Here is a 13,204-nt window from a genome sequence, read left to right on the forward strand (position 1 = left end):
TAGGAAAACAAACAGAATTAAGTTTTTTGAGAGTTCTGCGATCATAATTTAAATACATCCATTTCATTCATCCCTCAAATTTCTCTATTCTCATAGGTGACTAAACAGTTCTCCACATACAAGAAATGCTTCAGTGATAAATGCATGCTTAATGAAAAGTGAACTATCATCCAGGCATTCTAATTTCTTTTTTGGGTGGTGGCAAGATTGTATAATATTGGATAGACAAAGTAAGGCAGTTTATGTTCCATAAGAAATGAAATAGGAAAAAAATATTTGACAATTGTGACTCCTCTTCATTTTAACATTCGTTTAACACCAACATTAGCAAAAATTGTCCTAGATAACTGTCCAAAGAGCAAAGATATCATAACGGCCATTTTAAAACTATTAATTTTTAAACTTCATGTGGTATAATTTCAGGAACTGCTGTGAAGGGCTTTATTGTCAGCCAAACAGCCTTTGTTTCTTTTTAAATATTACTTCAAAAGTTTAACACTAAGTCATCGTAATTTCCATTTACCAGAACCATACTTTTTTGTAGCTACTTGTCTATCTATAGAAATGTAGTTGCTACTTCCAAGTTTAAAAAAACAAAGGTAAATTGAATTGATATTGTGCATTTTATTCATTCAGCACACTCCAAAGGTGTGCAACACTGATGAAATATTTGATATACTGAGAATCCTGACCTATGAATATTTTTGTAGATATTGATAACATGAAAAAACTCACAATGGAACAAATCAAATCATGAACTTTAAATGAAGGAAGAAAGTGTTAAAACATTATTTGGAAGGATCATCGGTCTTATTTCAAAGTACTTGCATAATAAAACTAAGTCTGAAAATTTGAGTGTGTCAAACAGCATTGTACCATATAGATACTATTAATATTAATATAACATTAAGATACAAGATTAACAAAATTAAGAAATATTAAGATAATAATCTGTTGAATGATAAAACTCTAAGTGACCATCATATCCAAATGCATCATGGCTTATTATGGCAACTGCTCTATATGGGACTGCAAGAAATCGCAAAGTATGTGGACACAGCTCAGCACACATGGAAACCAGCCTCCTCTACATCGACTCAAATCTACACTTTTCACTGTCTCCATACAGTAGTGAACATAATCAAAAATCCCAGTATTGCAATTTTCTCCAACTCCCACTGGACAGAAGAATACACAATACATAAGCCTGAAAACACATAGTACCAGGCTCAGGAACAAATTCTACCCTATAAGACTACTGAATGGTCTTGTAGCACAAGATGAACTCTTGACCTCACAATCGCACCAGCGTACAACACTCCCTTGGTTAACATCTTCCAGATAGACTACAAAAATGTCTTTTTATTTCTTTTACGCCTGTTTTTCACCTTGAATCTATGGGACTGTTAGAGCCAGCAACTTACAGTTTGGAGATCAATTGAGTGATCCAGCGCTTTACTGTCTCCGAGAAGATTCCGGAAAGTGAGCTCAGACAGCCTCAATGCAAAGAAACTTCTGAGATGGGGTGTGAGCAGATGTCCAACTACATTTCACTGATTAAAGCATTCATTAAGCACCAATTAAAGTGTCAAGGAAGACAGAGGTGAATGTGAAAGGAGAGTAATCGTTCAGCACCAAAGGCCTTCCTTTTGATCCCACTGAGGAGTTTGTGAGCAGCCTATCTCTATGTGGTTGGCAGGTAGGCCTCTGCCTCGTGGTGTACCTCTCTTTTGATGAATGTCAATGATATTGGAAGATGCATCATGCTTCTGTGTTTATGGATTGGACTATTACAGTTATGGGCCATGGACTTTTTCCAGACTTTTTTTTTTTAAAGTATTCTGTGTCTTTTATTGGCCATTCATCTGGTTTGTTGTGTGAGGGGAGGGGTTTGGGAGTTAATGTACATTTGTGTTCTGTTAGGTTTTTGTGCTGGGGCGGGAAGGTAGGTTTGATGTTTCTCTCTGAACAACTTTCATGTTCTTTCTTTGCTTTTGAGGCTATCTGGAGAAGATGAATTTCAGAGTTGTATATAGATACAAACTGTGATAATAAATGAACCTTTCAACAATCTACCCTGCACTTTCTCTGCAACTATAACTCTATTTAGCTTTTTATTTTCTAGCACTACCTCGGCGCAGCAATGTGACGAAATGAATGGCATGCAAACCCAAGTTTGTCACTGTACTGAGGTATATGTGACAATAATAAACCAATTTAAATTACCATTTCAATACTATCTTGAAGATCACATTTCAATTGATCCCTCTCAGCCTGAAGACCCGACAATTCTTTATATAGGTTCTCTTTCTCTTCACTGATAGTCTTGCAATTTTCCTCAAGAATGAGAAGCTGTTCAGTTAAATTCTTTATCTCAGTTGTTTCAACCGCACTGCTCACATTTAGAAGGTCTTCGTCCTAGTCACCAAATGTAAAATTTCAAACACCATCCTTCAAATATTTGGTAACAAATAGACATTTCATTGATCACTTTTGCACATTAACAAGAACACCAGAATAGGAAACTCACTTTAAGCCAACAGAAAATAACTAAAAAGTTTGAAATATGTTTTGGCAGCAAGAACACTAAGATTCATCTACACTTTTAAATACTGCTGTAAATCCCCAACTTAGACCCAGCAGAAAAAAATACCATACTTCAACTACTCATTTTTCAACCAGATTTAGAATTTATACATTTAAAATAGTAAATAAGCAAAATTAGACTGCAATCAAGATCACATTTGAATTTATGCTCTTTAAACCTGTGCACCAAAAGACAACATTTATTCTTGACTTTCATGCTAATATAGGATTATAAGAATCTATCTCTTCAGCAATCAGTTCAGTCAGGAAATTAATTCAATCACTAGGATGTAAAATTCATCTTTAACTTAACCATTAACCCCAAAAAAAATATGTATACTACCAACACTTTACTGAAACATTAATCAAGCTGAGATTTAAAGTAAAATTTTAATTTAGTCATGTTCATCGCTGAAAAACATACAGGAAGGTTGCAGCATTTTAACATTACTTGATTAACCTTTTGGGACTTGGGTTGCAACATTGCCAATTCTTCATTGTCTTTTGTTAAAACTTGTAATTTAGTCATCAGCTCTTCTTTCACTTCATTAAGTAATTTAATATCTTCTGATGCTTTAGAAAGTTTATCATCTAGTAAAAGGGAAACAAACAATAACAGATTGCGTTTCCAAAGACAAAAAAATGCCCATATAACAAAATCTATATTAACATTTTGTGATTTTCAATTCTAATGAAAGTGACAAATAACAAAACAGTCTGCTATATGCTCTATTGCTGCTGCACAACTCAAACAGTGATTCACTGTTACATTAATATCTTTGATTTGTTTAGGTGCAAAAGATTTTTGGTGTAAATACATTATTCCATAATTATGTAAATTGAATTAAAAAAAGCAGGAGAAAGAATGCCAGTAATAACAATTTTGCTGAAACAGTTTAAGTTAAAGAGGTGACTTCAATAATTGAACGTCTTCGTCTTTAATGATTACTAATGGCGGGTTTGTCAAAGAGACAGTGTCTCCACTTGAATCCAAACTTAGCTGGTACCTCTAACTTTAGCATAAAATCATTTGTACCCAAATACATGTCCACTACTTGTGTTGGCACGTAACTTCCATGCAACAGAAAATAGAGTACATCACACCACTATAGTGGGTTGTTAAATTGAGCTCAATGCCATGGAGTTGAGATTCAGAAATGAAATATTAAACAAGGAATTATGCCCCTTTTAAGGTATACACATGATTCAGAGTCAAAATTATCTAAATCTGCAACTCAGTCTGATGCTATAGAAACTGGAGGCTGTCAGGACAAGAGAACTATCCTAATTCCTCCCCATGGTTACTTGTGCCCAGTTGAATCAGCTCTCTCATGCACATTCTACTTTAGTCCTGGCTACAATCCTGCAAAAACAATGTTGGTTAGAGCACAAGATTGACCAGGCACTTGGACCTACATATAGCAACAATTGCTTCCAACCAGCTTTGAACCAAGCAAGCTCAGTTTCCAACATGGGCCGATTTCTATTCCTTTTTGATCGATGTAGTCAAACTTTTAAATCACTTAGCAAGCTACAGCTCTCAGTGCAACTCGACCAACATTTATTTCAAATTAAAATTGTAGAAATCATCTGAACATCTATAATTAAACTTTTGCCATTAGAAAATCATTAAAGTTTAAATCAATGACTCTCAGAAAGCATAATGTTCTTCAGATACTAGGGACAAATTGTGAACTTCACTTATCACCTCAATCAATGATAATTTTCTTAAGTATTAATTGACTTCATTTATTGGTAAATGTAAAATTTTCAAAACTTAATTTCTGTATTGCTTTGATTAACAGGATCCAAAGTTAAAATAAATACAACCAGAACAACTGATAAAATATTATTAATCTCACTTATTTCATTTTGCTTTGCAATCTCATGTGTTAGCTGTTGTTCCAGCTCTTTAACTTTTCCTTCCTTGTCTTCAATGTTATGCTGAAGTTGTAAACATTTAGCTCTCTCTTCTTCAAGTTGTCTGCAGTACAATTCTAATTCTGTTTTGAAGCTTTCCATTCTACATTGTATTTTGTTCTGTAGAAAGCACAAGGAAATACAGGAGCAATCATGTTAAGTTTCAGTGATGGTGCAAAAAATATCAGTTTCCATTTCAACCCCATTTTCTTGAAATGTGAGCAGAGTGCTAAGTTACTATGCCAACATGCATTTTGTCATCATATCTCAACAAAAAGGTGTTTAAAGAATTAATCCGTGTATTAATAGATTTAGAACTTGCCTTTTTGAACTAATCCATATTTAGCATGAGCAAGACCTCTACACCATTCATGGACCTTGATCAACAATTAATTTACAAATCAATTACAATATTGTAGCTTATATTATAATTAGTAGGAAGGAAACAAAAATATCAATTACAAGTCATTAACAAGTTAGCCAAGGAAACATCAGGTGGATGCCAAGCGATGAGTTTAATTGGCAGGGAAATGATTTATTTTTACTTTTTAAAATACAGAGGTGGGAAACATTTAATACTTGACGCAACTTCCAATGCATCAAAAAAAGGACTACTCTGTTGAAGAAAATATTCTTAATTCCCTTAGAAGGAATGCACAAGGGTCCCTGATGAGCTGTTTAAAAGGGACTTTTAACAACCTCAGTGTTTTTGTTTTACCTGCTGTTCATCATTCAAATTTTCCTGATGAATCCTCTCATTTTGAAGGCTGTTCACTGCTTCTTGGAGTTTGTCCCTTTCTTGAACAATCAGTGATACTTCTCCCCGCAAGTTTGCAAGTTGGTTATCATTTTCTTCTTTGCCAACTAATAAGTTATCACGTTCAGAGGTGACACCATTCAGTTCTTCTGTTAACTTTAAAACCTAGATGCAAATTTATGGCAGATGAACTTTCTCCCACATCATTGATAGCCACATTAATATAAACTTTTTTTTTTTAAAACACACTCCATTTCACCTCCAAATTTCTCTAGCCTTTTTCTGTAGTCCAGAGCCTTCACTAGCCAAGTGACATGAACAGAAGGTTATCTTTGCTGCAAAGCTTTTATTCATGCTACTGCATTACAAGATTTTAATATCAAAACCTCTCAGCCATAGAATCAGAGATACAACACAGAAACAGGCTTTGGCCCACTGAGTCTACACCAACCATTTGCACTCATTTTTACACTAATCCTACTCTAATCCACAACTACCCCACTATATGAAACATCCTCCCCACATCCACTACTCAGACCTTTCAATATTTGATAGATTTCCATGAGATTCTCCCCTCATTGTCCAAATTCCAATGAGAACATGCCCAGAGCCATCAAACACTCTTCATATGTCAATCCTTTCATTCCGGTAACTATTCTCTGAACCTCCTCTAGACACTCTCCAATGACAGCAAATAGTTTCTTAGACAAGGGGCCAAAATTGCTCACAGTACTTCAGATGTAGTCTGACCAATGCCTTATGAAGACTCAGCAATCATCCTTGCTCTTATATTCTAATCCTCTCAAAATGAATGCTAACATTGTGTTTGCCTTTCTTACCATTGACTTAACCTGCAAGTTAACCAAGCATTTTTGAACTTTCTCCCCATTTAGAAAATAGTCCATCCCTTGAGTGCTTGTACCAAAGTGCACAACCATACACTTCACTGCACTGTATTCCATCTGCCACTTCTTTGCCAATTCTTCTAATCTGTTCAAGTCCTTCTGCAGAATCCCTGCTTCCTCAACACTACCTGTCCCTCCATCTATCTTCATGTCATCTATAAACTTTGCCCCAAAGCCACCAATTCTGTCTTCCAAATCATTGATGTATATAACGTGAAAAGAAGCGGTCCCAACAATCCCTGTGAAACAACACAAGTCACCAGCAGCCAACCAGAAAAGGTTCTCTTTATGCACACTCTTTGCCTCTTGCCAATCAGCCAAAATCTTCTTTCTATGCTAATCTTCTTGTAGTAATACTATGGGCTGTCTTGTTAAGCAGCCTCATGTGCAGCACCTTGTCAGAAGGCCTTCTGAAAATCCAAATAAACAACATCCACTGATTCCTTTGTTCATTCTGTCTGTTATTTCCTCAAAGAATTCCAACAGATTTGTTGGGCAAGATTTCCACTAAGAAAACCATGCTGACTTTCGTTTATTTTATCATGTGCCTCCAAGTGTCTTGAAACCTCATCCATAATAATGGACTCCATCATCTTCCCAACCACTGAAGTCAGGCTAATATTCTTTCTTCTGCCTCCCTAGCATCTTAAAGAGTGAAGTGACTTTTGTAATTTTACAGCCCTTTGGAACCAACCCAGTGATTCCTTAAAGATCATTTCTAACATCTCCACAATCTTGCTTTTCAGCTAAGTCCCAATATTTTCTCCTCAGGACCTCCTCCCTTTTCCTACCTATATCGTTGGTACCAATATATAGCTCATCTTCCCCAATTGTAATGCTGTTAACCTGATCCAAGGCATCCCTGACCCTGGCACCTGGCAGGCAAAAAGAAATTTCTGTTTCTTTTTCACAAACATAGAAGCTCCTATCTGTACCTCTAACTATGAAATCCATCCTCCAACCACTACTGCACTCCTCTTCCCTTCTGAGCTGCAGAGCCAGTCTCTGTACCTGCTCGCTATGGCTTCTCTTGGGTAGGTCAACCCCCACCCCTCCTCCAACATCATCCAAACAGATATACTTATAACTGAGGGGAACGGCCACAGGGGCACTCTGCACTGGCTGCCCATTCCCTTTCCTTCTCCTGACAGTCACCCTGGTACCTGCCTCCTTCAATTTAAGGCTGGCTATCTCCATTTCCAGTTATGCATCAAATGGAACTCAAATCATAGTTAAATCAATGACCAAAGACTTCCTTCCAGCTAGCTGTACAAGGTCATCTGTATTCCAAATTCACATTTTTCTAAATGCATGTCCATCTTTACACACCCACAATCACTACTGGAACTTAGAATGTTTAAATATCTCAATATTGTCAATTCGTCTGGTTAAAGAGCAAAAGAAGTTAGTGACATTACATTGACAGATTTTTTCCAAATGTTTAACAAAAGACTTCCAAATAAGCTTCAGGCGAAATCTGTAAGTTGAAAAGCGAAAGTTGACTGCTCAATAGTAGCAAAAACTACAATCCAAGAGATACAAACTAAATCACAAAATGTTAGCCATATTAAAATAGTAAAATAGCTCAAAAAGGAACTTATAAACCTGCAAATGACAATAACTACAGCCACCCTTTTTCACAGGCAATAAAATAAGCATGCCAAAGCCAAATGGGGAAAAGGTGGATTACACAAATAGCTCACAGGAAGTAGAGAAATTATATTATTCAAACAAGTTTTTGAGATGGGGTGGGAAGGAAGTAAAAGAAAAATAATTTAATAAATGTTATCCATGACTGCCTGAGGAATTATATTTTTCTAATGGCATATGACAGTTTAAAAAGAAACAATAGTTACCAAAATAATAGTCGTTGCAATTCAAAACTCACTGGGCTTTTGGACATGAAGGACGAGATGCCCTTCCAAGTATTCTTCCAGTATGGAGGCAAAAGGTAAAGAGGGAATGTTTAGCTGTAGAAAATGTTTTACCTGTTTTTCTAATTCATCTATTTTCTCTGGCAACAAATTGTTTTGAGATAAAAAGGCCACTTCTTGTTGCAGACTGATGTTTTCTTTTCCTGCTTTCTCCAACTGTTGATTAAGATCAGCAATGCTCTTTTCCAGTTGAACACGATCCAATACATCTAAGTCAATCACAAAATATAACCTGCTTTACAGTTTCACAACACAATGATCTCTCTTTAAAAATATTAAAATCTTCTCACAGGTCAGAAGGGAGAGAAATGATGAAGAATGCGGTAGTCATAGGGGATCCCATAGTGAGGGAACAGACTGGAGGTTCTGTCAACCTGATAAAGACACCCACATGGTGTGTTGCCTCCCGGTGCCAGGGTACAGGATGTCTCGGATTGGGCATAGAGTATTCTGAAGGAAGAGGGTAAACAGCCAAAAGTCTTGGTACATGCTGGTACCAATGACACAGGTTAAAAAAAAAAGGAGGTCCTGAAGAGAGAATACAGGGACTTGGGTAGGAAGCTCATTAGCAGGACCTCCAGGGTAGTAATCTCAGGATTGTTGCCTGTGTCACATGCTAACGAGTGTAGCAATAGCATGATCAGGCATATTAATGTGTGGCTGAGAGACCGGTGAAAAGGTTAGGGCTTCAGGTTCCTAGATCAGTGGGGCCTCTTCTGGGAGAGGTACGACCTGTTCAAAAAGGGACAGGTTACACCTGAACCCAAAGGCATCCATTATCCTAGCAGGCAGGTTTAATAGAGCTATTCAGGAGGGTTTAAACCAATTTGGCAGTGGGATGGGAACCGGAGTGATAGGTCTGAGGAAAAACAAACCAGAAATAAATCAAAGATAGTGTGCAACAGAGATGATAGAAAGAACAGGCAGGAGATGAGGAATCATCACAGCCAATGGGATGAGTTACAGGGCAATAGAGGCATGGTGCAGTTAAAACAGAAAGCAACAAATACTGGACTAATATTGTTGTATTTGAATGCATACAGCATAAGAAATAAAATGGACGATCTTGAAATTCAGCTACAGATCGGCAAGTATGACGTTGTGGCCATCTCTGAAACTAGGCTAAAGGATGACTGCCATTGGGAGCTGAACATCCAAGGATATACAGAGGATCAGAAAGATAGGTTAGCAGGCAGAGTGGGTGGTGTGGCCCTGTGTACAAGAAATAATATTAAATCATTAGAAAAGGATGGCATAGGATGACTATGGGTTGGGTAAAGAAATAGCAAGGGTAAAAGGACTCTAAATGGCAGTTGTATACAGACCTCCAACCAGCAGCCGGATGTGGATTACAAATTACTGCAGGAGATAGAAAAGGTGTGTCAGAAGGGCAATGTCATGATAATGGTTGGACAGTTTAACATAAAAGTGCATAGGGAAAACCAGGCCAGTACTTGACCTCAAGAGCAAATTTGTAGAATGTTTAAAGGATAGCTTTTTAGAACAGCTTATTGTTGAGCCCACCAGGGAGATCTGCTGTGCTGGATTGGCTGTTGTGTAATGATCTGAAAGTGATAAGAGAACTTAAGGTTAAGGAACTCTTAGGGAACAGTGATCACAATATGATCGAGTTCACTTTGAAATCTGAGAAGGAGAAACTAAATTCCAATGTGTCGGTGTTTCAGTGGAAATTACAATGGCATAAGAGGGGAACTGGCCAAGGTTGACTGGAAAGGGACACTAGCAGGAAGGACAGCAGAGCAGCAATGGCTGGAGTTTCTGCGAAAAATGAGGGAAGTGCAAGACAGCTATATTCTAAATAAGAAGAAAATATTGAATGGAATAAAGGACACTACCGTGGCTGACAAGTGAAGTCAGAGCCAAAGTAAAAGCAAAAGAGAGGGCATACGAGGAAGCCAAAGCCAGTGGGAAAATAGAGGATTGGGAAGCTTTTAAAAACTTGCAGAAGGAAAGTAAGAAGGTCAGTAGGAAGGAAAAGATAGATTATTAAAGGAAGCTGGCAACTAATATGAAAGAAGATACTAAAAGCTTTCTTAAGTATATAAAGGGTAAAAGAGTGTTCAGGGTAGATATAGGACCAACAGAAAATGACACTAGAGATATTGTAACGAGAGATGCAGAGAGGGCAGAGGAACTGAAGACGTCTGCAGTATACCAGACATTCAAGCATGTCAGGGAAGTGAAGTTTGTGCAGTGAAAATTACGACTGAGAAGGTGCTCAGGAAGCTTAATAGTCTGAGGGTGGACAAATCTCCTGGACCTGATAGAGTTCTGAAGGAAGTAGCTGGAAAGATTACAGAGGCACTAATGATGATCTTTCAAGAATCGATAGATTTTGGCATTGTACTGGATGACTGGAAAATTGCAAATGTCATTCTGCTATTTAAAAAAGGTAGGAGGCAGCAGAAAGGAAACTATAGATCTGCTAGCCGGACATCAGTAGTTGGGAAGCTATTGGAATCGATTGTTAGGGATGAGATTAGAGTACCTGGAGGCACATGACAAGATAGGACAAAGACAGCATGGTTTCCTAAAAGAAAAATCCTGCCTGACAAACATACTGCAATTCTTTGAGGAAATTACAAGCAGGGTAGTCAAAGGAAACGCAGTATACGTGGTGTACTTGGATTTTCAGAAGGCCCTTGACAAGGTGCCGCACATAAGGCTGCTTAGCAAGATAACAGCCCATGGAATTACAGGGAAGTTACTAGCGTGGGTGCAGCATTGGCTGGTCGGCAGAAAATGGAGAGTGGGAATAAAGGGATCCTATTCTGGCTGGCTGCTGGTTACCATTGGAGTTCCACAGGGTCGGTGTTGGGACTGCTGCTTTTTGTAATGTATGTCAATGATTTGGACTACGGTATTAATGGAAATTTGCCACAAAGATAGGTGGAGGAGTGGGTAGTGTTGAGGAAACAGAGAGCCTGTAGAGACTTAGATAGTTTAGGGGAATGGGCAAAGAAGTGGCAAATGAAATACAATGTTGGAAAGTGTATGGTCATGCACTTTGGTGGAAGAAATAAATGGGCAAACTATTATTTAGATGGGGAGAGAATTCAAAATGCAGAGATGTAAAGGGACTTGGGAGTCCTTGTGCAGGATACCCTAAAGGTTAACCTCCAGGTTGAGTCAGTGGTGAAGAAGGCGAATGCAATTATGGCATTCATTTCTAGAGGTATGGAATATAAGAGCAGGGATGTGATGTTAAGGCTCTATAAGGCACCCATGAGACCACACTTGCAGTATTGTGTGCAGTTTTGGGCTCCTTATTTTAGATAGGATATACTGACATTGGAGAGGGTTCAGAGAAGATTCACGAGAATGATTCCAGGAATGAAAGGGTTACCATATTAGGAACGTCTGGCAGCTCTTGGGCTGTATTCCCTAGAGTTCAGGAGAATGGGGAGGGGGATCTCATAGAAACATTCAGAATGTCAAAAGCCTGAAGTTTAGATATGGTAAAGTTATTTCCCATGGTAGGGGATTCTAGGACAAGCGGGCTCAACTTCAGCATTGAAGCACATCCATTTAGAACAGAGATACGGAGAAATTACTTTAGTCAGAGGGTGGTAAATCTGTGGAATTTGTCAGCACGAGCGGCTGTGAGGGCCAACTTATTGGGTGTATTTAAGGCAGAGATAGCTTCTTGATTAGCCAGGGCATCAAAGGGTATGGGGAGAAGGCAGGAGAGTGGGAATGACTGGAAGAATTGGATCAGCCACAACTGTATGGCAGAGCAGACTCGATGGGCCGAATAGCCTACTTCTGCTCCTATATCATATGGTCTTGTGGTTTTAACTTAAATGCGTTTTGATGCTCTGGTTTCTGCATTATGTAGAAAAACATCCTCTTTTTCCTCATTCTCAAGATTTAGGTGATTACTGCTGCTTATAAAATAGTTTGATTTTAAACCACCTCAGCAGCTTCATCCATTCTAACCTGAATTAGAGTTTAGAATTTTAAACAATGACCACTGTGAATAAATGTCAATAGATCACATGACATTTTTACTTTTCTCATAATTTAAAGGGACATTCCCTTGACAAAGACAGACTGAGACCCATGTAGCTTTGGAACTGCAAACTATTCAACACCCAAATTAACAGAGTATGTTGCACTGTGGATTGTTTCCTCAGCACTGAACTGCTTAATTACTGCTTCAGAGGATGTTTTGCTTTGGTGACATCACTGACAGCAAACCAGAACAGGCTGGCAGGCTGCTCAAGAGTCCAGCATCTTGGGAGGCAAAAGGATTACTCTTAACAGAGGATCAATCTTTCAGAGATTTCATGTACTAACTAGACGGCACTGAAGAGGTATGAGGTATTAATGTGGGGAAGTTTTGAGGTTGCATCTCAGGTACTGTGTCAGTCAGGTCTCCACGTTTCAAGCAATAAGGCGTTTTGGAGGCAGTGCAGAGAACGTACAATTGTAGAGATCTATTTCTACTTTGACATGGAAGAGATTTTCTGTTGATCAGAGTCAAAAAAGCCAAATTAAATCCAATGTGATTCAATGTTGTAAAACAATAAAACATGGAAACTTTCAAGGGAGGTGAATACCTTTTATAGGCGCTGTTGTTGATATATCCAAGAGATTCTGCAGATGCTGGAAATGTTGAGCACCACACACAAAAAGGCAGCATGGTAGCATCGTAATTAGCTCAATGCTTTCCAGTATGAGCAACCCGGGTTCAATTCTCTCTCCCACACCCCTTCCCCCACCCCCAAATGCCTGCCAGGAATTTGCACGTTCTTCCACCTCCCCTCCACCGTGACCATGTAGATTTCCTCCGGCTGTTCTGGCTTTTCTGGTTTCTTCCCACAGTCCAAAGACGTACCAGTTGGCAGGCTGATTGGTTATTGTAAATCGTCCCGTGATTAAGTTAGGATTTAATCAGGGACTGCTCGGTAGTGTGAGTTGAAGGACCACAAAGGCCTATTCCACACTGTATTGCAATAAGATAAAAATAAATAAAAAATGTGAATTAATGATTTTCACTGTGGAATGATTGTTGGAGTCAGATGGGGTTGTTTGAGTACTTCAGAAACTGCTAATCTCCTGGGATTTTCACACAGTCT

At 38.3% G+C, this 13,204-nt stretch overlaps 1 protein-coding gene across 6 annotated transcripts in view; it reads right to left on the reverse strand.

The window, feature by feature from the left end:
* The window catches only part of cenpe (centromere protein E), a 169,106-nt gene that overhangs the window by 93,776 nt on the left and 62,126 nt on the right, over positions 1 to 13,204 (reverse strand). For 4 of the 6 annotated variants that reach the window (XM_073024450.1, XM_073024413.1, XM_073024439.1 and 1 more), the window contains exons 22-26: positions 8,157 to 8,311; positions 5,225 to 5,428; positions 4,449 to 4,626; positions 3,038 to 3,177; positions 2,227 to 2,418 (exon numbers count right to left, since the gene is read on the reverse strand). In XM_073024450.1, the coding sequence (XP_072880551.1) occupies positions 2,227 to 2,418; positions 3,038 to 3,177; positions 4,449 to 4,626; positions 5,225 to 5,428; positions 8,157 to 8,311 (869 nt within the window). The remainder of the gene's footprint in view (positions 1 to 2,226; positions 2,419 to 3,037; positions 3,178 to 4,448; positions 4,627 to 5,224; positions 5,429 to 8,156; positions 8,312 to 13,204) is intronic. The other 2 variants (XM_073024458.1, XM_073024430.1) reach the window with 1 other exon arrangement.

The sequence above is a fragment of the Hemitrygon akajei genome, chromosome 2 (genome assembly GCF_048418815.1).
Source record: "Hemitrygon akajei chromosome 2, sHemAka1.3, whole genome shotgun sequence".
Classification (NCBI taxonomy): Eukaryota; Metazoa; Chordata; class Chondrichthyes; order Myliobatiformes; family Dasyatidae; genus Hemitrygon; species Hemitrygon akajei.